Here is a 23,501-nt window from a genome sequence, read left to right on the forward strand (position 1 = left end):
TAAACACGTCTTCTCTGGCAAGGGCGTCTCCTCTGGCGGTAATGACTTCCCTGATGGAGTTTGACTTTTCTGGCGCGGATGATTTCTCTTGGAGGAGAGGGCTCCTCTGTCAAGAATGACTTCTCTGGTGCGGATGACTCATCTGGCTAGAGTCATTCCTCTGATGGATGAAATCCTTCTGGTATAAATGGTTCTTCTGACCCATACGGCTCCTCTGATGAGAGTGGTTCCTCTGATTTGTACTCTCTCCCTACTCTGCATATATTGTTCCTCACCAACCACTCCCCCCTCTAGTCTGGTTGAACCGGGTATTCTTCGCGTTCAACCAGTGGTGTGTTATCAGCATCAAAGCTTTGTTATTTTCCTTGGCCCCTGTAAATCATAAAGACATAAGCATTTTGACATTATGAGAGAATAAAAAGAAGCCCTGTAAATTGTTCTCTGGCGTTTTTGTTACTCCCACCCCCTGGTCTGGCTAGTTCACTCTGGAGAGATGCAACTAGTCAGAGGACTCGCCCGCGTGGATGACGTCATCCGCATTAAATGTCTGCCCAGTCTACAGTATTTTCCCCGTACCCGAGGTTACTTTTTAACCTTTGCGTCCTTTCGCCTTTCCGTATAAATTCCCATCCGTTGATTTCTTCCGTATGCCACGTGCCGTTCATCCCGCGTGCTGGTGGTTACCCGCGTACAATCTTACTTAGGCGATTCGAACTCCCCTTTTTTCACTATTCTTCTTCTCCAAGTTTACCGAGCGAATTTTCTGCATTTTCCGGCGATTTCCTCACTGTTCCGGCATTCTCCTACGACCCTTCCGCTCCAGGTTTTACCGTCCATCTTTTTCCGGTCTAGGTAACTCGCGTATCTTCTTCGCTGCAATTTTATATTTAATCGTAGTGTAGTGGTATAACTGTTGGTGCTCTGATTGAGCGTGCTAGAAACCCTAGGGTTGGTATCTCCCATCATGGCCTGCACCTCCGCCCCTCAACCCTCTCGCTCGCCCTCTCCTTCTGCCCAAGACCCTTCATCTTCCTCCCCATCGCGGCCAGATCCTGAAAATCTTCCTTCCCCCTCTACTTCTGACGAATCTCAAACTGCACCCCCTCCTTCTCCACCTAGGAGAAAAGGGAAAAAGCCCCGCCTACCCCCCAAACGTATTCCTCATTCCCGTCTTAATGTCGCAGAGGTGGGGAAGTTGAGAAACAAATGTAGGCGTCCTGATGGTTTAAAATTCGAGGCCTTTTGTAAGGATTCAACGCCTCCTGAAAGCCTTCGTCATCCCAAGGTGATAGTTGTTTGGAAAGCTCAAATAAATGCTGGTTTGAGACTCCCTCCTCCTACTCTGCTGGTTGATGTTTGTAACTATTTTCACATCCCCTTTTTTCAAGTCGCTCCTTCTGCCATTCGGAGATTATATGCCTTTCATGTTTTGTGCCGAGCTCACGGTGTTGGGGACACCGCCAAATTGTTCTGTCAGACCCAGACCCTCCGCATGCAGGGCAATCCCCTGTATAGCTTTGCTGCTCACCCGAAATATCCTACCACCTTCCTTTCCTCTCTGAATTCTTTCGATAAGGGTTTCCTGAAGCATTATTGTTATGTGCGCACCCTTTTCGGCACCTGGCGCGACTATCACGTTTCGGAACTAGAATGGCATACAAGTCGCACTACTTATAAGCCAGCCTCTCCCGAAGTCCCCTCCACTCGCGACCTGAGTATTATAGCTCATCTTAATGCTATGAATAAGGCCCAACCTCTAGACTGTAGGTATCTGGCCGAGAACAACTCCTCTCTGGCATATAATGGTCTGTTTCCCCTGTATCCAGCGAGATCAATAGGTAAAAAATATACATTAGAAAACACATTAGCTTTTGTTACCCTGCTTTTAATGTTGTGAAATTTTGGTTTGCAGATATGTCTTGGAGATCGAAATGTGGGGACAATTTGCCTGACACCCCTTCTCTTGCTGGCCACGGAGCACATGGCTCGGGCGGTTCTGCTTCCGGAACAAGTCCCTCGGAGCAACCTGCTGGGTCCGAACTGATCCCTATTCCCCCTGTAGTTGAGATCCCAGAGAGAAATGTGGAAGCTTCGCGCCCCTTTGATGCGGAGGAAGTTGATGCGGGGGCCCTTGTTCGCAGGGGTAGACACTCCAGCGTTGGTGATGTCACTGGCACCCGTGAAGAAGATATCCAAGTCGTGGATATTACTGATGAGGTTCCTTCGCCTGATTCGGCTCCCGATGCTACCCTTGCCGACCTTACGAAGAAGAGGAAGAGAGGTTCCCTGATCTCTGTGGGTGAGAAGGAGAGGCAGGAGGGCCTAAAAAAGGTTGGCAAGTCCTCAGAGCCAGCGAGGAGGTCTGCTGGTGGTGTGAAGATTCTCCCTCCTACTGGGGACAAGGGCAAAGGGCCAGCGAAGAAGTCAGCTGGTAGTTCCAAGGCTCTCCCCTCTGCCGGTGGAAAGGGTAAGGGCAAAGCTGTGGTGCCCTCGGCTGACGAACCAGAGGATCTTGTTCCTGGGCCGATTTCGAGTCTGTCGGGGCAGAAATTAATTGATGCTTTGATAGCTCGTGTCCATTCTCAGGATCAGGAAAAGATGGAGGCGCTGACGCGCGGGGCTTTGGCTACTAAGTTGTGCCAGCTGGCTCTTCAGGTATCCTGCCTCTTGTATTTTTGTTATAGAAAATTTAAGTTACTAACCTTTTGATTGCTCTGTCATTACCCATTTTGTTTTCCTTGCAGATGGAATCCGGGATCTGGGGAGCTGTCAAGTGTATTCATGATTATGATGTGTCTGAAAAAGAGAGAGAGAAAGAGCAAGCGGACGTCGCTAAAAGCGATGATGATGTTGCTGGAGTTGTGGAGCGCCTAAGCAAGGCTGAAGCGGAGGTTATTGAGTTGAAAGCTAAATTAGCTCAGATGGAGGTGGAGAAGGCGTCCTTGGCCTCCGAATTGTCGAGGGCCACAAAAGAGGGCCATGAATGCCTGGCCAGGTTTAAAGCTGGTTATGAAAGAGACTACGAAGAAGCCAGGCGGGGCTGGAAAAGGATACTTGTGGAAGCTCAGAACCGTGCGTACGTCCTGGGGGCTCGAGATCAACGCCTGGAGTACTTCTTGTCTCCGCGAGGCCAACACTTCCTGGGGGTGATGCTGGAAGGCACTCTGGAGTCTTTCAAAAAGACTCCCGAATACTTGGAAGATTTCGGACCTCTTTTTGCTTATGTGATAGAGCAAACAGCTTCCAAGGCATTGGAGATGGCGGGGGCCACCCCAGAACAACTTGCCACTTTGAATTTCAGAGCCCTGATGGATAACCTCCAAGACGAGGAGATAAACAAACGGATGGGCATTTCTGAACACTCTCCAGAGAAGCCAGAGTGGTGGTATCCAGTGCTAGAGAAAGCCATTCCCTACTTTTCTCTTGGGATTGGATCTGACTCGCTGCCCTCTGCTCCCATATATGCGCCTGCGTTCTCTGCTTCCCTGATGAACTTTGTGAACCGGCTATGGGATCCCTCTGGCGAGAGCACCCGAACATTCTCTCAGTTCGGCCTAGAGCCCCCTCTGCCCTCTGACTTAGCGGCTTCTGCCTTCACCGACTCTGTCTTTTCCTCTGCTGCGGTGGAACAGCTGTTCGACCTGTATCAAGATGAGGATCTATATGTGCAGGAAGCTGCCAAGTTGTTGGATTTGGGAGTGCGTCTTCCCCAACCGGTGGAGACTGGTCCGTTGCCCGTGTTCACAGAGAAGACCGTTTCTGGCCATGCCTCTCCAAGTGGTGCCCCTTCCCCAATTCCATCTGCTTCTGCCCCTGTCTCCTCTGCTGTTGCCCCAGCTGTCTCTGTTCCTCCCTCTTGATGCTCCTTATCCCTTTCCTGTCTTTACCGAAAGAAATTTTTGTAACTCTTTGATTTGTATAAGCTGAATATTTACCTTCAAATTTTGGTGTATAGCTATGCCCTCCGGGCATGTTTTAGTGAAATTTCCTTCCCTTCCTTGCTCCTTTTATCTTTATTGCCTATATTTGTTTTCGTTGCTTGTTGATGACTCTTCTGGCGAAGGTTTTGATAACTCCTCTGGCGAGGATTTTGTTGACTCCTCTGACGGGGATTCTGATGACTCCTCTGGCGAGGATTCTGATGATTCCTCTGACGAGGATTTTGATGATTCCTCTGACGAGGATTTTGATGACTCCTCTGACGAGGATTTTGGTGACTCCTCTGGCGAGGATTCTGATGACTCCTCTGTCGAGGATTCTGATGACTCCTCTGTCGAGGATTTTGATGACTCCTCTGACGAGGATTCTGATGACTCCTCTGGCGAGGATTGCGATGACTCCTCTGACGAGGATTTTGATGACTCCTCTGACGAGGATTTTGGTGACTCCTCTGGCGAGGATTCTGATGACTCCTCTGGCGAGGATTGCGATGACTCCTCTGACGAGGATTTTGTTAACTCTTCTAGGAAGGATTTCACCGCCTCCTCTGACGAGGATTTGGTTGATTTCTTTGCTGGCGATTTCGTGCTTCCCGTCCACGCTGCTTCCCATCCATGCTTGAGCACTCTGCGCGGAGCATGGAAGACCCGGAGGGTGCAACCAACTTTCGCGGCTTACGATTACATAGTAACCCTCTGCGTGGAGTATGGAAGGCCCGGGTGGCGCGACCAACTTTCACGGCTTACGATTAAATAGTAACCCTCTGCGTGGAGCATGGAAGGCCCGGGTGGCACGACCAACTTTCACGGCTTACGATTAAATGGTAACCCTCTGCGTGGAGCATGGAAGGCCCGGGTGGCACGACCAACTTTCACGGCTTACGATTAAATAGTAACCCTCTGCGTGGAGCATGGAAGGCCCGGGTGGCACGACCAACTTTCACGGCTTACGATTAAATAGTAACCCTCTGCGTGGAGCATGGAAGGCCCGGGTGGCACGACCAACTTTCACGGCTTACGATTAAATGAACACCCTGCACGAGGCTTGGTAGACCCGGGGGGTGCACACCACCTCTCGTGACTTACGGTTAAGGACAACCTCTGCGCGGAGCATGGAGGACCCGGGGGGTGTAACCAACTTTCGCGGCTTATGATTATGTGCCACCTCTGCGCGGAGCATGGAAGGCCCGGATGGCGCGACCAACTTTCGCGGCTTACGATTGAATAGTAACCCCCTGCACGGAGCATGGAAGACCCGGGGGGTGCGACCAACTTTCGTGGCTTACGGTTAAAGGTCCACCCTGCACGGAGCCTGGAATACCCGGGGGGTGCAACCGGCTTTCATGGCTTACGGTTAAGTGGACACCCTGCACGAGGCTTGGCAGACCCGGGGGGTGCACACCACCTCTCGTGACTTACGGTTAAGGACAACCTCTGCGCGGAGCATGGAGGACCCGGGGGGTGTAACCAACTTTCGCGGCTTACGATTATGTGCCACCTCTGCGCGGAGCATGGAAGGCCCGGTTGGCACGACCAACTTTCGCGGCTTACGATTGAAAGAACACCCTGCACGGAGCATGGAGGACCCAGGGGGTGCCACCAACTTTCGTGGCTTACGGTTAAAGCAACCTCTGCGCGGAGCATGGAAAACCCGGGGGGTGCAACCAACTTTCGCGGCTTATGATTAAGTGCTATCTCTGCGCGGAGCATGGAAGGCCCGGATGGCACGACCAACTTTCGCGGCTTACGATTGTCAGCAACCTCTGCGCGGAGCATGGAGGGCCCGGGCGGCACAACCAACTTTCGCGGCTTACGATTGTCAGCAACCCCTCTAACTTGTTGAGCGTGACCCCTCTGCTCTGGTGGAGCGTGACTTGTTGAATTTAAAAATTGGGATCTACGGGTATACACCCTACTCCCCCCTCTGGTGACATGTGCAATACTCTGTTATGAACATGTTGTCCCATTTATTTCTTACTCCTTCCTCGGCCCATAAACTCGCGTAGGCCCATTATTTCTTAGCCCATTTTCTAAGCCCAGTATCGCCTCTATATATATCCTCTTCCGATCCTTCAAACCCTGGGTCTGTTGATGTTTTGCCTCCCTAGATCGGTTGTATGACACTCAAGTAAGGGAATTTCCCCTCTAAACACTCACATCCCTGAGGGCTCCGCCTTTTTCCCCTGTGCTTCTGGTGTAGATCCCTAACTTTGTGGTTGTAACGAGTGGAGTTCCCTTGCTTGAGTGTTTTATAACCAGGCTCCTCAGATCTAGACGTTGATTTCCCAGATCTGGGCGTTGGGCCTTGTTCCTCCTCTGTATTCTTTCTTTTTGGCATTTTGACTTGTTTTTCTTGGTATTCTGCAGACACAAAATGGAGTTGAAGTAGATCTGAGAGGTGAGCGTGTCCCAGCCACGAAAAAGAACTCGGAGTGTTGGATCATGAAGGAAGAGACGTCCATCCCTGATGCTTGTTTTCCCTTTGGCCTGCTAAGAAGCAGTTTTTGTATTTATTTCTCCCTTGTCCTGCTAAGAAGCAGTTTGCATTTTGAGTTTGCATTTTGAATTTAAAAATTGAGGATTATGGGTATACACCCTACTCCCCCCTCTGGTGACATGTGCAGTGCTCTGCACGAACATGTTAGGTAGCATATGTAACATAAGAAAACAAAAATTGAAATAAACAAACACCACACCAGGGAATTCCCTAGAACCACATATCTGTTTTATTGATATTATGGCCCCGGACCTCGTTAAAACCCCTGTGGGGAAAAAGAGTATCCGGTCTACAAGTGATTACTCCTGCTAAGAAGCAGTTATACATAGAACTTTTTGAGTGTGTTTATATTCCATGGTCTGGGTAGAGCTCTGCCGTCTGAATCCGACAATATGTACGCACCTCCTCCCAAAACCTCTGTGACAATGTATGGCCCTTCCCAATTGGCTTCGAACTTACCCACCGCCTTTAATGCGTCAGCTCGCTTGAGAACCAAATCTCCCTTCGACAATTTCCTCACTCTGACCCTTTTGTCATATCCCGCCTTGATGATGCCTTTGTACTTGGCCGCTCTGATACGGGCTTCCTCCCTCTGTGCTTCCACCAAGTCCAGCTCTGCTCGGCGGAGCTCCTCATTGTGCTCAGTGTCATACGTGGTAATCCGGTATGATTCTAGTCGTGCCTCTGCTGGTATCACCGCATTGGATCCATACACCAGCGTGAATGGTGCCTCCCCTGTCGCCGTTTTTGGACTGGTTCGGTAAGCCCAAAGAACGGTATCCAGCTCCTCCACCCACTTCCCTCTGCTCTGATTTAGCCTCTTCTTGATGCCCTCACATATGGTCCTATTAGCCAATTCTACTTGTCCATTTGCCTGTGGATGAGCCACCGAGACAAAACGCTGTGTGATATCCATTCGATCGCAGAAGTCCGCAACCCGTTGCCCCGTAAATTGAGTCCCATTATCAGACACGATGATGCGTGGCACTCCGAATCTGCAGCAGATATTCCTCCAGATAAAACGTTCCACTGTAACTTCATCGATCTTGCTCACGGCCTCAGCTTCGACCCATTTGGAAAAATAGTCCACTGCCACAATGAGAAAGCATTTCCCTCCAGGTGCTGTAGGCAGCTTCCCAACTATATCAATGCCCCATTTATCAAACGGACAAGCGGCGTACATTACACCCATGGGCTCCCCTGGTATGTTGATTTTCCCGGCATGCCGCTGGCAAGCTTCACACTTGCGGACAAATTCTCTGGCTTCCTGGTTGATGTGAGGCCAGTAAAAACCTGCCCGAATGATCTTGCGCACAAGGTCTCGAAATCCGGTGTGCCCGCCGCAGCAACCTGCATGAATCTCTTTCAGAGCAAAGTTAGCTTCCTCTGGCGATAAACATTTTAGCAGAGGTTGAGTAAAAGATCTTTTGAAGAGTTGATCATTGATTAGGCAGTAATTTTCATAGCGAGCCCTCTGGTTGGACTCTCTGCTTAGTCGTTCCCCTGTCTTCAGAAAGTGTATAATCGGAGCCCGCCAATCATCTCTGATCTCTACCGAGAATACCTGCGAAGTTTCCATCTCTCTGGTGTCACAAAGTAGAATAATCTCGTCGCTCCAAGTTTGCTCTACTGCGCTAGCCATGCGCGCCAGTAGGTCGGCCTTCGTGTTCTCTTCCCGAGAGATCTGTTCGAGCTTGAACTCCATGAATTTTTCTTTCATTTCGTTAATTTTGGTATGGTACGCCTTCATCCTCTGATCCTTGACATTATAACTTCCCGAGAATTGTTGTGCAACCAACTGGGAGTCTGTCTTTATAATGACACACTCAGCTTTAAGCTCTGACAGGATATGAGCCCCTCTGACCACGGCCTCATACTCCGCCTCATTGTTAGATAACCGACAGGTGAATTTGATGGCGAACTGGTATGTCCCATAACCTGGCGAAGTAATATAAACCCCGATTCCGCACCCCTCTTTTGTCACTGACCCATCCACATAAGCCACCCAGAACTCTGGTATGGGACGACGAGTTGTTTCTTGTATGAAGTCTGCCAATGCCTGCGCCTTGATCGCCGTTCGTGGCTCGTACTCTACATCATATTCCCCTAGTTCCACAGCCCATTTGACCATTCTTCCCGACAAATCTGCGCGCCCCAAAACTTGTTTAAAAGGTAAAGACGTGCGCACCACCACTCGATGTGAAAGGAAATAAGGCCTCAGCTTTCTTGCCGTGATCATGACCGCCAGAGCCGCCTTCTCGATCTCTGTGTAGTTGAGCTCAGGGCCCTGAATAATTCTGCTGACAAAATAGATAGGTCTCTGATGACTTCCTTCCTCTCTGATTAGCACAGAGCTGATTGACTCCTCCCCCATAGCTATGTATAAATACAACGTTTCTCCCGGGACCGGCTTGGTCAGGGTTGGGAGTTTCGCTAGGTATACTTTAAGATCCTCAAATGCTGCGCGGCATTCCTCTGTCCACAAAAACTTGGCTCCCTTCCTCAACACTTTGAAAAACGGCATGCTCCGTTCTGCCGATCTCGATATAAACCTGCTTAGGGCAGTGATACGCCCGTTCAGGGTCTGCACCTCCTTGATTCCTCTAGGCGGTGTCATTTCCAAAATAGCTTTGACCTTGTCGGCGTTGACCTCAATCCCTGCTGGCGTGACTTTATACCCCAAGAATTTCCCTGTTGTGACCCCAAAAGTGCACTTGGCTGGGTTCAACATGAGTCTGTGATCTCTGACTACCGTGAAGATTTCTTCCAGATCTGCCACATGGTCCTCTGCCCTGTTACTCCGTACGAGCATATCGTCTACGTATACTGAGATATTCTTAGCAAGCTGTTCTTTGAAAATTTTCTCCATCATCCGCTGATATGTGGCTCCTGCATTCTTCAGACCGAACGGCATACTCTTCCACCCATATACTCCGCAACAGACGGCAAAGGCCGTTTTGGCTATGTCTCCCCTGCTCATCTTTACCTGATGATACCCTTGGTACGCATCCATCATGGATAATAAGGCACATCCTGAAGTGGAGTCCACTAATTGGTCAATCCTCGGCAGAGGATAGTGGTCCTTCGGACAAGCAGCGTTTAAATCTCGGAAGTCCACACACATCCTCCAGGTGTTTGTTTTCTTGGGTACCATCACTGCGTTTGAAATCCACTCTGGGTATTGCACTTCTACAATATGCCCAGCTTTCAATAATTCATAGACCTGCTCTCTGATGGCAGCGTCCTTTTCAGCCCCAAAATTCCTTGTCCGTTGCTTTACCGGCTTGACCTTAGGGTCCACGTTGAGGCAATGCTCCGCCAACCCTCTATCGATTCCCTTCAAATCTGAGGTACTAAAAGCGAACACATCCGCATTTCGTCGAAGACAACCAATGAGCTCTTCTCTGACTTGATCACTCATGGCCGATCCAATCTTAGTCTGGAAACCCTCTTTCCCTGGAAATAACTCTATCATATTGCAAACATCGCTAGTGGACACCAGCGCGGTTTTCTCTGTGGAGTCTCTGTCTTTTAATAAATCCGCCAACTCTTGGCGTTCCTCTGCTGGGGCATGCACCTCGCCCACTTTCCCCCTCTTCCGGGCGTTCGATCCCTCTGTCCATCTTTCCCTTTTCTGCCCCGCTGACTGCGTGAGCATTTGCACGTGGCATGCTTTTGATGTCGTCTGATCGCCACAAACTTCTCCCACTCTTCCACCCTCGATTGGAAACTTCATTTTTAGGTGAAACAAAGAGATAACTGCCTTGAATGCCGTCAAGGCAGGCCGGCCGAGTATGACATTGTACGAGGGTTTGGGCATATCCACCACTAAGAAACGTACCATCCTTGTTTTATTGCCCGCCACTGTACTGCCAAGGATCAACGGCAGCTCTACATACCCTAGGGGCATGACCATCTCTCCTCCAAACCCAAACAGAGGAGCATTTGTCGGCTCAACATGAGCGTTAATTCCCATATTTTGGAGACATTCCTTGTACAAGATGTTTACAGCGCTGCCCGAATCCACGAAAATTCGGTGAATAATGCAGCCGGCGATGTCCGCCGTGATGACCAGCGCATCATCATGTGGATACATTAATGTGCGTATATCCTCTACTCCAAAAGTGATTGCCGGCTCCTCTGCCGCGCTGGTGATTTCCATGACCCTTTTAGGATAATACCCTGCTTTGACTGCTCTGACGACTTGCTTTTTAGCCCTATTTGATGTGGGCATCCCGTTTTCCCCACAAATCATGTGAACTTCCCTTCTATATGGGGGGGGAGGAAGATTTTGTCTATCTGCCCCTTCTCTGCGATTATCCTGGTTATCATCGAGCCTGCGATCTCTGTTGTTATTCCCCTGCTCTCGTCGCTGATCCCGGTTATTTCTTTGATCCCTCTGATCTCGCTGATCTCTCTGATCCCGCTGATCCCTCTGATCAGTCCTCCTCTGACCTTCATTTCCCCTGTCAATGAAGTGGTCGAGACATCCCTGGCGCACCAATAACTCCAATTGGTGCTTAAGGTGTCCGCAATATTTCGTGTAATGCCCGAAGGAATTGTGATATTCACACAACTTATTGTTAGGCCCTTCCTGCGGCGGCCCAGTCCGGTAGGTCCCTGGTGCCCTAAAGAACGGCTGATCCTTTATTAGATGAAAAATTTCTTCTTGTGGTTTAATCAGGGGCGTGTATTCGGTAAACCGTGTTACTTCATTCACTGTGCGCTGTTGATTAGATGGCATTCCTCCCTGGGGTGGGAGTACCCTAGGAGGCAACCCTCTGAATGGGGCCCTATCCTGCTGTCTTTGTCGTTCGGGTACTTCCTCAGCTTTCTTGACTCTGTGTTTCTCATTTTCCACCTTCCTCGCCATTTTGGCATCCTCCAACTGTAGATACCCCGGCAGCCTTGCCATGATGTCATCAAAATCCCTTGCTGGTCGAATTTGTAATTCGTCAAAAAAGATTCCTGGCCTGAGTCCTCTGACATAGGCGCAGTTTTTAATTTGCGATTCTGCCTCTGGCACCTCCAGAGCAGCAAGATTAAACCTTGCTGTGTACTCCCGAAGCGTTTCTCCTTGCTCCTGCTTAATATCCATCAGCGAAAGGGCTGATTTCCCTACCCTCCGTGAGCTCGCGAACTGACGCAAAAAACGAGTCTGTAATTCTTCGAAAGAGTGAATGGAATTTGGGGGCAACGTCCCAAACCATAACTGGGCTGGTCCAGTAAGGGTAGTGGAGAAGATCCGGCACTTGATGCCCTCCGTGTACATGTGCAACGTAACCAACCCTTCAAACCGATTGAGGTGCACCTCCGGATCGGTAGTGCCATCGTAATCCAGTGAGATGGGCTTGTAGCTTCTAGGTAAGGCATCTGCCAAAATATCGTCCGAGAAAGGACTGCGGTTGTGGATCGGGTGGAACCTCGATGTCTTAGCTCTCTTGTCCCCCTTATGCCTCCCCTGTTCCCTTCTGTCCCTGGGTACTTCATGAGCGTGGCGCTTGTGGACTCTATATTCATGTCTGCCAGAGGAATACTCCGGCTCTCTTTCCTCTGACCTCTCTGTGTAGCGTGATTTTTCCGATCGATGGGACTTTTCCACCCGGTGCGATTTTCCTGACCTTTGTTCCCTGTCCTCCCTTCGGGATTTCTCCCTCACTGATTCCTCCAGATCCTGGAGTTGATGTTTTAGCTGAGACACTTGGTTTTTTAGCCGAGCTTTCTCCCTCGGTCTCTCTTCCTCGAACACCAAAGAGACGGATTGACTATCAGACTCGTCAACCCTCTCCTTTCTCACCACACTGTTAAGTCTGACCCGGCTCCCCTCTGGTCTTCTTTCCACTTCCCTGTCAGCAGGGTCCCCTTGTACTTCCAGAGGCACCGCAGCTTGTTTGTTGATTGCTAAAGTGTTTACCTCCTGAGCAGCGGGAGGTGGGGCCTCAGCGCCCTGCAGAGTAGCCGTTCCCACCAGTGGAGCTACAGTGGGAACAGCGGACAACATGGGAGTTCCTAGTGCCTGACGCACAGCGGAGTAGTGAAGCAGCGCCATCATCTGTTCCATCGATCCAAACGTGATTTGTCCCGCTCCAGACGCGGGAGTTAAGCATGGCATGTCAGATCCTGGAGTCACCAAAGCAGATCTCTGGAGACTTGCATTCAACCCTGTCAACGGAGTGGCGGGGATAGCCTGAAACCCTGGTGGGGCAGTGAAGGTAGCATTGCCCTGGAGGCCCGGGAACAATGAAGGTGGCATCTCCGTGGTGAGAGCAGCGGAGTCGAACTCCCTTTCTAGGTTGCGGTGAGCATCTGATGATCCCATGGTACCTACATGTAAACAAAGTGAGAAATGATATCGAGGACGAAAGAACAAAACCCTCCGCTACCGACGGGAATTCCGGTATAAGAAACCCAATAAAAAATCTCAATCACCGGTACGAAGACCGTTAGAACATTCCCTTCCAAGTAACCCTACACTCTGAGAAATAAACCCAGAGTATAGTTTGAGAAAACAGAGCCCTCAGTAAAATCCAGCAGATGCAAGATATCCAGAGACAAGTACAAGCAGAGCAACCATCAGAAGACATGTTAGCACGCTTCATTAAACATGATAACAGAAGGAATTATGTAAAATGCTACTATAATATGAAGATTAGTCAGGGAAAACATGGAAAGCATAAATAATCATTTCCCATAAGTGAAGACCGTCCCCAAAACAACAATGCGAATCTCACCACAACAAATACGCATCCATGCCGGTAAATACCCTCGAAATCGAAGATTAGCCACGAAAACCCATAGATCCGCAGTAAAAAACCCCAATATGCCAGGAACAGAACATAATTTCCCCACTCCATCATCGGAATCGAAGATCAACCACGAAAATCACGAAAAACACCCATAAACCCCCTCCCTTAAACGAAAAAAACGTCTATAAACCCCCGGCACAGAGCCAACATAGCAAGAACAAAGCATCAACTCCAATCCAACGATATAGAACAAAGATTTATCATTCAGGCAAAGGAAGTAACGGTAATTATCGAACCCCAGTAAAGAAGACCCACGGATTTAACAGCATGAACCCAAACACAGCAGAAGTAAAGTACTAATCGACGTATTATCGATGCAGACCCATGGATTAACAGTAATAGCCACACGCTTGACTGAAAACAGTACAACATTCGGTAAATCCCTAGTATAATTCTAAGATTATCGGAGGAAACACGTAAATCGCCCACAATTATCACATTGACACGTAAAACACCCATGCACAAGTGGCATATACTCAAGATATCGAAGATCCATAAGAAAACGACGAACATAATTGGAACAGAGCACCAAATTATAATTTCTTCATGCAAAACACTGGATCGGTGAAGAAAACGTCAATTCTACGAGAGAACCCCTTATTTACGGACAACTAGTCCGGATCAACGGTAAATAAACGTAAATTTCCCCCGATTCATGTTTCATACCCGTCGCCACCTTTCCTCATGCACTCAAAACATAAATCAGCGCAGATTAAAGAAAATTAATGACATATTGACCCGGAAAACACAATTTAAACAATCAAAAACAACTAGTTGTCCCGATTATCGGACCCATCGGTGCCGACGCCCACAAATCCGATTGGATTTACAGATCTGCGTACGCCGGCGACCGTAACCTCACGTCTTAATTCAGTAGCTTTCCCACAGACGGCGCCAGTTGGTGTTTACGGAACCAACACCTAAATCTATGAAAGGAAACGTAAAATTCTACCTAGTCGAGAAGGCTGGAAAGAGTAAAAAGAGTTGATCGGGAACCTTGCTCAAGAGAGAAAACAATTGCAGTATTCGAAAATATGAGATAGCGTAAAAAATAATACACGAGCTCGGGCCCTATTTATAGATTTACAAGCGGAGGGGTAAAATAGTAAAAACATCTTCGGTGCATGCGTCCTGCGTGGTGGAAGGGTACGTTGGTAATTTCGATAATACGCGGGAGACCTTCCCGCGCGTTTATTGGCTCCTCTGATGGAAGTGTCTTCTCTGGCGAAGGCGTCTTCTCTGGTGATATTGACATCTCTGGCATGAAGAACTTCCCTGGTAAACACGTCTTCTCTGGCAAGGGCGTCTCCTCTGGCGGTAATGACTTCCCTGATGGAGTTTGACTTTTCTGGCGCGGATGATTTCTCTTGGAGGAGAGGGCTCCTCTGTCAAGAATGACTTCTCTGGTGCGGATGACTCATCTGGCTAGAGTCATTCCTCTGATGGATGAAATCCTTCTGGTATAAATGGTTCTTCTGACCCATACGGCTCCTCTGATGAGAGTGGTTCCTCTGATTTGTACTCTCTCCCTACTCTGCATATATTGTTCCTCACCAATAACCAAGCGAGGCCTCTCTCTAGCACCCGCCTCCTCCTCTGACGAAGTCCAGGAAACATTCAGATCATCATCTACATCCCCCGCCTTAGGCGCAGGGGTCTCTGGACTATGGTACCCAGCCGATGGCCCTGGGCGATCACTGTGACGTGAGGCGGATCGCCTCAAAGATGTCTGCCTCTCACCATGATGTGAGGCTGATCGCCTCATAGATGCCTCCCTCTCACTGTGACATGAGGCAGATCGCCGCTGACTCGCAGGGGGTGGATCCTCTCCACGCTCTGAGCGTCTCTGACTGCCACGAGGCGGATCCATGTCTCCAACTGAGTGCCTATGGCTCACATGAGGCGGATCCTCACGCTCTGATCGCCTAGGACTAGGAATGTGAGATGTAGACCGTCTCTGACTGGGTCTCGGCTGGTTGAACTCCTCACTCCCATGTCTATGACGACTGGCATGGCTGGATGATGATCTATACCTCCTCGAAGAAGAGCGTCTCCCAAAGATGTCTTTCACAGCGGCTATGACCTTCTTCGTAATCTTGGCAATCAGTCCATGCTCAGAGTCGTCATCTACAAGCTCGCGCCGTATCTCGCGCCGCATCTCAAGGACCACGGTCCGGATCTGCTCCTGTGTGATACGGGCAATCAGGTCATCATCGCGTCGCCTCCAATAATCCTCATCTCGGTCTGCCTGAGGCTCGCGATCATCAAACTCCTCCGACCTGCGCCGCTTCGACGGGCTGCCAGCCGGCTCCTCATACGTCTGTCTATGTCGCTCGACATGGACAGGGACAGGCTGCTTCTCACGAGCCCTCTCTGCTCGTGAGCTACTCCTCGGGACAGGGACAGGTTGCTTCTCACGAGCCATCTCTGCTCGTGAGCTACTCCTCGGCACAGAGGGAGGCCTAACAGGAGGAGGCGGCTCCGGTACAAGTGGCTCTGTCAAGCCAGCATATTTCCCTCCAGGATGGTATCGTACAGAAAAAGGCTCTGGAAGCCTCAGGGTCTGCAAATACCATGAATCATTCTCCTCCTCGACCGGTTCGAGTGTCCGGTGACAGTCGTCCTGCACAAAGATGAATCGATCATTTCTCATTATTCGTTAATCATAACATAATAAAAGGATTGAAACTGTAAAAAAACAACAATAATTACCTCATCAGCATCAAAAAAGTGGGTGAAGTCAGAAGCCGACTTCCAAGTCGTCCAGTTCACCAATCGTGGCATCTGCAAGCTCGTGTCACGAGCCCCACACGCGCGGCCCAACCTCGGAATGGCCTCGTACGACCAAATCTGTAATGCCCATATGGGCCCATAGAAGTGGTACGTCCTCCTATTACCGGTAATCTCGTCGGGATGCTTCTTCAACACACTCATCCCACGACACAAAATCTGGAATGAGTAAGAGCCCCACGGGAAGTCGGACCATGCCTGATCATCCTCTACCAGTGCCCACACCCAATCGTGCACGTGTTTATAATCCCGACAGAAGATGAGATCATACGCCACGAGAATATTGGCCACCCTCAAATAATCCTGGGCACTGTTGCCCAGACTGCGGCTAACGAACCGCTTCCGCAGATCCTTCACTTCCACCTTCTTGCCTTTCAAAACTCGGTGCCATAGACGCTGCTTCCCAACACGGTGATCCACATTAGGATCAAAACGATGCGGGGATGGCCCGAAGCACAACCCTGTCACCAGACAATACTCCACTGCGCCGAATCGAATGTCGTGTCCACCAACGTGGAACCACTTCTCCCACGGACCGAATGCTTCGTCATACAACTCATGTGCAAGAAGATGGTGCAGTGCGGCATTCGCACTATCCTGCCTCTTCAACTGAAGTAAATGCCCAAACGGACCTTTCTTAAACTGTTCAAAACACCGGTAATGCGTCAGACAGGTCTCCACTTCCTTCAGTGTTTTGTCCTTGATGTAGTGATTGATTCGTCCGGCATAACCTTGCATGCACGGACGTAACCAAACATGCCTCGGAGGCTGCAATTAATTCAAAATGATGATCAGTATCAAAAAATATCAATCGTGTACAGATTCTAGACCAACCGTGTATAACCGTGTATAACCGTGTACGGATACCCTAACCGTGTACGGTTGTACACGGTTGTACACGGTTAAATCGTGTACAAAAAATACCCATATACGTCTAAAATACACAATTAGGACATATTACATGATTTAAAATCAACCGTGTACGATTTTAGATAAACCATGTATGGATGAACAAACCGTGTACGGCTGTACACGGTTAAATCGTGTACGAAAAATACCTTTATACGTTAAAAATACACAATTAAGGCATATTACATCAATTAATCCTAACCGTGTAACATAATTGTCTAACCGTGTACTGAAGAACCGTACACGGTTGTACACGGTTGTTCAAAATAATTTTCAGATTCCAAATTTCGCAAATTACCAACATAATTGTCTAAATAATGCTAAAACCGTGTACCTAATAATCAAATTTAACATTACAAAACACAGAAACTCAAATTTTTACAAATATAGGCCACGGTTACTTACCGGATTCGGCGTCGGGTATTTTTCGCTCCTCCTTGATGTACTCGGGCGACTTCCTCGTTGTGCATCTTCCCCATCGTAATCTGATTCCGTTGAACTCATAGTGGCTGGAGTTTCTTAGAGAGATAGGCGTGTATGGAGTGCACGGTGGGCGTGAGTTGTTAGAGAAAGAGAGAGGCGTGCACGGTGGGCGTGTATGGTTAGAGAAAGAGAGAGGCGTGTATGGTGAGTTTTTTAGGGTTTTTGTCTCTTTGTTTTTTGAATTTGGAAGATGCAAAATCAAATAATAATAGAAGAGAGAGAGAAGCGTGTATAGTGCACGGTCTTCTCAAGGCGTGCATGAGATTCTTTTTTTTTTGGAATGATTTGAAACAAGATTCCCAACTTTTGACCACTTTTGGGCTGAATCAGCCGATCCTCACGATTCATGCACTGCTTCTTTATTTTCATGCAAGAAAAGAAACCCTAAACCCTAAAAGATATATCAAATCACGATTTTGGAGAGAGAGAGAGAGACATAATAAGACAAAAAATAATATGTTGAGAAGATTCTGTGGACACGTTTTTTATTGTTTAAAGAAAACAATTTTTTTTAAATAAGTCAAAGATTTGGTGGGGACCATTAAGAATGTGCTACAAAACTTATTTATTTATGGGGTGTGATAGTTAACTTATTTATTTTATTCAAAGGGCTACATAAAAATCTCACCCTTTGTAATATTGTAACACAGTAATAATATTATCTTTTCTTTGTAGTGAAAATGAGGAATGAGTAAATGTCAAATTCTATTTTGTATGAAATGAGAGAAAAGAAATGAAGGATTTAAAGAGTGAAATTTTATTTGTCATTTATTTTCTCATGATATATGGAGGAAGAAATGATATATTTAAAGACATAAATTTTTATTATTTATCTTTTTTTATGAATAAATTTATCCATCAAAATAAATTCAGCCTAGCTAGTTGATATGAGATGTATTATTATAGTATCGAACTGATAGGATTTGGTTGGATCGTTTGTTGACCGCGTGAAGCATTCATTTGGGCCTATAATTGGGCCAGCACATCTAACTACCATTATGTAAAGACCATGATCATCAACCACAACTTAATTCTTATCTCGTCCAAATATGCAATTATGCATGTCGTAAATTGGAAAAAGAAGGTCAACTCATGTAAATTTCTCAACCGCCATTTGTTTGACCCAAACAAAATGTCTGGATTCATTTATATATCTCACCTTTTTATTTATTCGCCGCCATAACGATAGCTTATTGATCAATTTTTATTTTATATGATGAGAATGAGAATACGTCTGCTTTATTTAACCTGCAGTGTTGGTGCGATTATTATTCATGTTACCCATCAAAACAAGATAAAAATAAACATCCCAACAAAAAAGTCCAAGCTATTTACTTTGTTTCCAAATCTTTATTCTTCGGTAGCTCCATATTCCAGAGTTTCTCTCTTCTCATGGCTCAGGTACTCTCTCTTTCTCTCTCCTTCTACTTCCATAGTATAGCTGAGAAAATTAAAAGAGAAGTAATTAAGATGCAATGATGAGAAAATCTTAATTTCATATATATTGAATCTGATGTTATAGTGTTTGTATATATCAGAAGTTGGTGGTGAGGGTGTTAACCATGACCGACGAAAAGACGAAGCAGAAAGCCATGGAAGCAGCGGCCGATATTTTGGGTAAAATATTTAAAGTGAATAAATGAATTTGGATGCAGAGATGGAAATGAAGCAAAGTGGTGCAGGTGTGGATTCGATCGCAGCAGATGTGAAGGATCAGAAGGTGACGGTGGTGGGCCAAATGGACGTAGTTGCTGTTGTCAACAGACTCAAGAAAGTTGGTAAGCTCGAGATAATGTCGGTGGGCCCAGCAAAGGAACCCCTAAATACTACTCCTATTCAAGAGGATAAGAAATAAGAAACTAATTTAACATATAATTTCATTTTGTTTCTCTAACTTTTTGCAATGTGGTTCCCTTCTCCATCCCAATTTCAAGTGTGCACCTTTTGTCATGTAAGGTTTCAGTAGGTTTTATTTATTTGATATTAAATTATCAAAATATTTTGTATCCAAAACTCTCTAAAATTACGTACGATATGTGATACAATTCTAACAAATTTTGATTTATTTTTCTGTCCGTGAATAGTTGAGATTTAGGATTCAAATCCCACCGATCTCTCTCCCAAATCCAAAAAAAAAAAAAAAAAAAGCTTTTATTAAGCATTATTTCACTAATCACTAATAAGTTGAAACAAATTAATCCTCAGTTTTTGAATAACAGAAAATATAATTTAAAAGGCTCCACTCGCACTGTTTCCATTAAACTTATTAAAAGATGTGTGTAAAAGATAAAAAAATCAAATGAATGATCTACCATCAAATTTGTCACCTGCTAGTGATTTGGCTTCTCAACCCAATTACCGCATCAGAAATTGCCTGAATAATAATTGCCTGAATAATAAATAGTCTTAATTATAGCACATGCATCAATTAAAATTTATTGCAATTTCAATTCAAAAATATAAGTATAATTAAAAGAGTAATTTTATTATAATTGATGATGACGTACGTGCACACAGCACATATGTATGTAGCTCAAGTATATCTTCTAAAGTAACTTGATTCACATTTGTGTCAGTTAATAAGATGCCAAAAAATCTAGTATATCTGTTGCCATCAGGCCAGCTCTTAATGACCATATCAATCGCCTCCAAATTCACAAAGTCTTGTATTTTCCAGCTCAGATGTCCATCATCACATACACATCCAAATTTAGGCTAAATAATAATTAAATTATATATATATATATATATATATATATATATATATATATATTTTGAGAGCAAAGGAAAGCTTCTCATTAAGACCGCCATCACCGATCCCTTATTCTTTCCCGGTTCCAGCAGACAACAGCAAGGCCATCATCGACTCTCCCCTCTCCTTCGTCCCCATGGCCATAATGTTCATTCCATTGATTTGCTCATGAATTCGAGCTTGTGCTGAAGTTTTCATCCATGTAATTTGAAGAACCATAAATCCTCTTCAGATGCGAAATGCAGAGAAACCCTTGATTTTGGGTTAATTTGTCAACAACCACAATTAAAACGACGCCATTTTAATTAAATGTCAAACGACGTCGTTTCATTTAACGGACGGCGGAGACACGCTAGATCTCTGACTGCCAGCTCGGATTAAATTTGGGGGGAAAATCGGACGCAGGGGAAATTTTTCAATCGCTTTTTCAATTCATAGATTTTAAAGCAGATTTTTTTTGTCATGGGAAATAACCAAAAATTGAAAAAGTATTATGAATTTAGCGGCAATAGCCCTTTTCTTAATTTATGTGTCCCATTTTTTGAGACATTATCATTGAGACGGATGAAGTACTTAAATTTTATATAAGAAAATTAAAATTAAAATTAAATTAAATAATTGAAAATAATTCCATAAAATAAAATTAAATAGTAGTAAAAAATAATTATATACCCTAATTAGATAGAATAGATTATAAAATTAAATTAGAGCTTAAAAACATTAAATTAGAAGAAAAAAAATATGTAAATAAATAAATAAAATTAAGAGTCGGTCTCATGTCATAACAGTCTCATAAATGAGACCGGGGGGTTCACGAGAATTCAATGGTGAGGGCGTGATCACAGGCAACATGGCGGCTTTGGCCGTGACAGCAGCCACGACCACAACCACAGGGTGTATCTTGAGTCCAAGTCTATCCCGACCCGCGTTACCTATACATTCAGTTTCATTTAAATTTTTACCTAAAATCTATACTATATTAAAAAGGTAGTTTTCAATTTCAAATTGATTTCAAATCAATTTCAAAATTAAGTGGCAATTTTGTAATTAGAATAAAATTGAAGGTTTATTTATAAGTTATACATCTTTTTTTATTTTTTCTTTTCTTTAACTTCTTATTTTTCTATTTTATTTTATTTTTTAATTATAAAATTCAACTAATTATAAAATATTTGATATGAATATCAAATTAAAGATCATGACAATAGCTTTAATTTGATATATGTTATTTAGATATTTGATTCAAAATACAAAAAATATATTTATTTAAAGATTAAAACTTAAAAAAATTCTCTCTCGTCACTACTCTTTTTTTTTTTTTGAATAAATCTATTTTTTTCAATTATCTTTTAGTTTATGTTGTTTTTTTTTTTACAATATCAAATTAATATTTGATAAAAATATAAAAATATTTTTCGTGCTAGTTAAAAATAAAATTCATTCTACTAAAACTATTAAATGATCAAAACTCATGCTTCTGCATCTCTCTCTCGAAAAAAGTTAAATATTATACTCCAAAAACGGAAGTGGTAAACCAAAAACATACAAAAACAAGTGACCTATGTGAATCGGCAGATGCAGATTGATCTGAATAAAAGTCAAACCCATTTATGAGATGGGCATTTTCTAGAAAACCCAGTGACCGTAATTATCGTTGAGTATGGAATGGGTGTGAAATTAAAAGCGAGCATTGGCGATAGAATCCTGCGCAGTCTGTATTCCATTACTCTTGGAGAGCCAGGAAGTGAAGGCGTTTTGCAGCCTCTCCGCCACTCCCTGCCCCGTACTGTGCTCCCCTGCAGCCAAGGCGTCCTCTCCTTCCCTCTTATTCTCCTGGGTCGTGCCCAGCCGCTCAGCCACCTCTTTCGACACCGTCACTTTCCCCCGCTTGGCCTTCTTCTGAAATGCATGGGTTATTGCCTCCGACAGCGCCTTATCATCATCTCCTGGTTTCAATTTCTCCCACAAGTATTCCTTCATCGACTTGGTTGCATTGGGCTTGTCTGCAACAGCACCACTGCCTGATGATACTTTTCCGGCCATTGTGTCTCTAGAGTCTTCACCTTTTGGGTTGTTTTGTTCGGAAACTGGATTGGATCTTGAATTTTGTCCATCATCGCTCCTCTTTTCTGATACATGGACGGATACTCATGTGTCAAATCACCTCACTCCTATTCTTATAATAACCGTGCCTTCTCTTTGATTTATGTAGAAAATTTTTATGACAATATCACACCACCATCTACGATAATATTGTAAATTAAAATAAGAAGGGCACACCATCCTGCCCAAAAGAATTACTCTGAACATGTGAAACGGGATATATACTTGTAGTAATTAAGAAATGATGAAGAGATAATAATAACTAGGCAGTGAAACGAGATATAATTACCGGTGGCGGTGGATGTGGAGTGAGGAAGATTTGCAGGAGAATTATTTGGGACAGTGTTGCTCTCCTCGACGAGATTTGTGGATTGGTGCACTACAAACACAACAAAATTATTCTTATTATTATGAGGAGTTGATGTTTCTCAAAGTTGTGCGCATATGGATTAATTCCCCTTTGGTTTGAGAAAAAGAAGGAACCATGGTGGTTGTGGTTGTGGTGAAGGTGGGCGTGTTTCTTGATTGTGTGCTTGATTTTGTTTGCCTTATCCTTCACCTTCTTCAAGCCTGATTTTTTCTCCCCTTCATCTCGTGCCTCCACCACTTCACCAACATCCCAACACCGGTTAAATACACAACTCAACACTATCGAATATATATTAATACATGCTCTCAACCTGAATGCTCTTCATGCCCATGTAATTGTGCTTCCATCTTCTCTCTCTCTCTCTCTCTCAGAAATTAATTTGTTTGTTGATTCGGGGGAATGGGCTTGCGGAGAGATTTATGTCGATGAGAAAGGGATTATATTTGGAAATTAGGGATAAGAGGAAGGCCACATTTTGTAGAAAGAAACGTGGGAAATTTGAACGAAGCCACGCCTCCTTCACTATAACACGTAGTATTTCGAATTGCACCTCAATTCTCCAATATTGCTGATTCATGCACTTTTTCTTCTTTCTTTTCTTTTTTCCTAAATATAGCATTACGAAATTTACATGATCTGTGCGTGGCGTTATATAAAGCGACAGGATGTACACTATTACATTCACTCTGACTTCTTATTTATAGATTTAGGGTGCGTTTCATACAAATTGAGATAAACGATCATAAATAAAATCTAGATAAATAATAAATTAGGTATATAAGTTTGTTAATATTTTATAGGTGTTTGGTAAATAAGATATAAATACTAAGATAACTAATGTTATTGTTTGATA

The 23,501-nt window shown here is 45.2% G+C and overlaps 3 protein-coding genes across 7 annotated transcripts; 2 read left to right on the forward strand and 1 right to left on the reverse strand.

The window, feature by feature from the left end:
- The first annotated feature begins 1,356 nt into the window (after positions 1-1,356).
- On the forward strand, positions 1,357-3,860 carry LOC130993969 (uncharacterized). Its single transcript, XM_057919008.1, has 3 exons — positions 1,357-2,655; positions 2,745-3,224; positions 3,672-3,860. Exons 1-3 carry the CDS (start codon positions 1,915-1,917, stop codon positions 3,858-3,860), a joined length of 1,410 nt encoding a protein of 469 aa, XP_057774991.1. The 5' UTR covers positions 1,357-1,914.
- A 14,582-nt stretch (positions 3,861-18,442) lies between these two features.
- LOC130993486 (heavy metal-associated isoprenylated plant protein 39) lies at positions 18,443-19,478 on the forward strand. Of its 4 annotated transcripts, none has more exons than XM_057918392.1 (3): positions 18,443-18,824; positions 18,965-19,040; positions 19,124-19,478. In XM_057918392.1, the coding sequence occupies exons 1-3, from the start codon at positions 18,816-18,818 to the stop codon at positions 19,276-19,278; spliced, it is 240 nt and encodes a 79-aa protein (XP_057774375.1). In that variant the 5' UTR covers positions 18,443-18,815; the 3' UTR covers positions 19,279-19,478. The 4 variants fall into 4 exon arrangements, with proteins under 4 accessions (XP_057774375.1, XP_057774373.1, XP_057774374.1 ...); XM_057918390.1 differs by having other exon boundaries at positions 18,449-18,824; positions 19,106-19,478; XM_057918391.1 differs by having other exon boundaries at positions 18,450-18,824; positions 18,962-19,040.
- Positions 19,479-21,735: 2,257 nt separating this feature from the next.
- LOC130993485 (low-temperature-induced 65 kDa protein-like) lies at positions 21,736-23,201 on the reverse strand. Of its 2 annotated transcripts, XM_057918387.1 has the most exons (4): positions 22,959-23,201; positions 22,762-22,884; positions 22,568-22,657; positions 21,736-22,304 (listed from the first exon to the last, which is right to left on the reverse strand). In XM_057918387.1, exons 1-4 carry the CDS (start codon positions 22,993-22,995, stop codon positions 21,853-21,855), a joined length of 702 nt encoding a protein of 233 aa, XP_057774370.1. In that variant the 5' UTR covers positions 22,996-23,201; the 3' UTR covers positions 21,736-21,852. The 2 variants fall into 2 exon arrangements, with proteins under 2 accessions (XP_057774370.1, XP_057774371.1); XM_057918388.1 differs by lacking the exon at positions 22,762-22,884 and having other exon boundaries at positions 22,959-23,188.
- Positions 23,202-23,501: the final 300 nt, after the last annotated feature.

Source organism: Salvia miltiorrhiza, chromosome 7, assembly GCF_028751815.1.
Source record: "Salvia miltiorrhiza cultivar Shanhuang (shh) chromosome 7, IMPLAD_Smil_shh, whole genome shotgun sequence".
NCBI lineage: Eukaryota > Viridiplantae > Streptophyta > Magnoliopsida > Lamiales > Lamiaceae > Salvia > Salvia miltiorrhiza.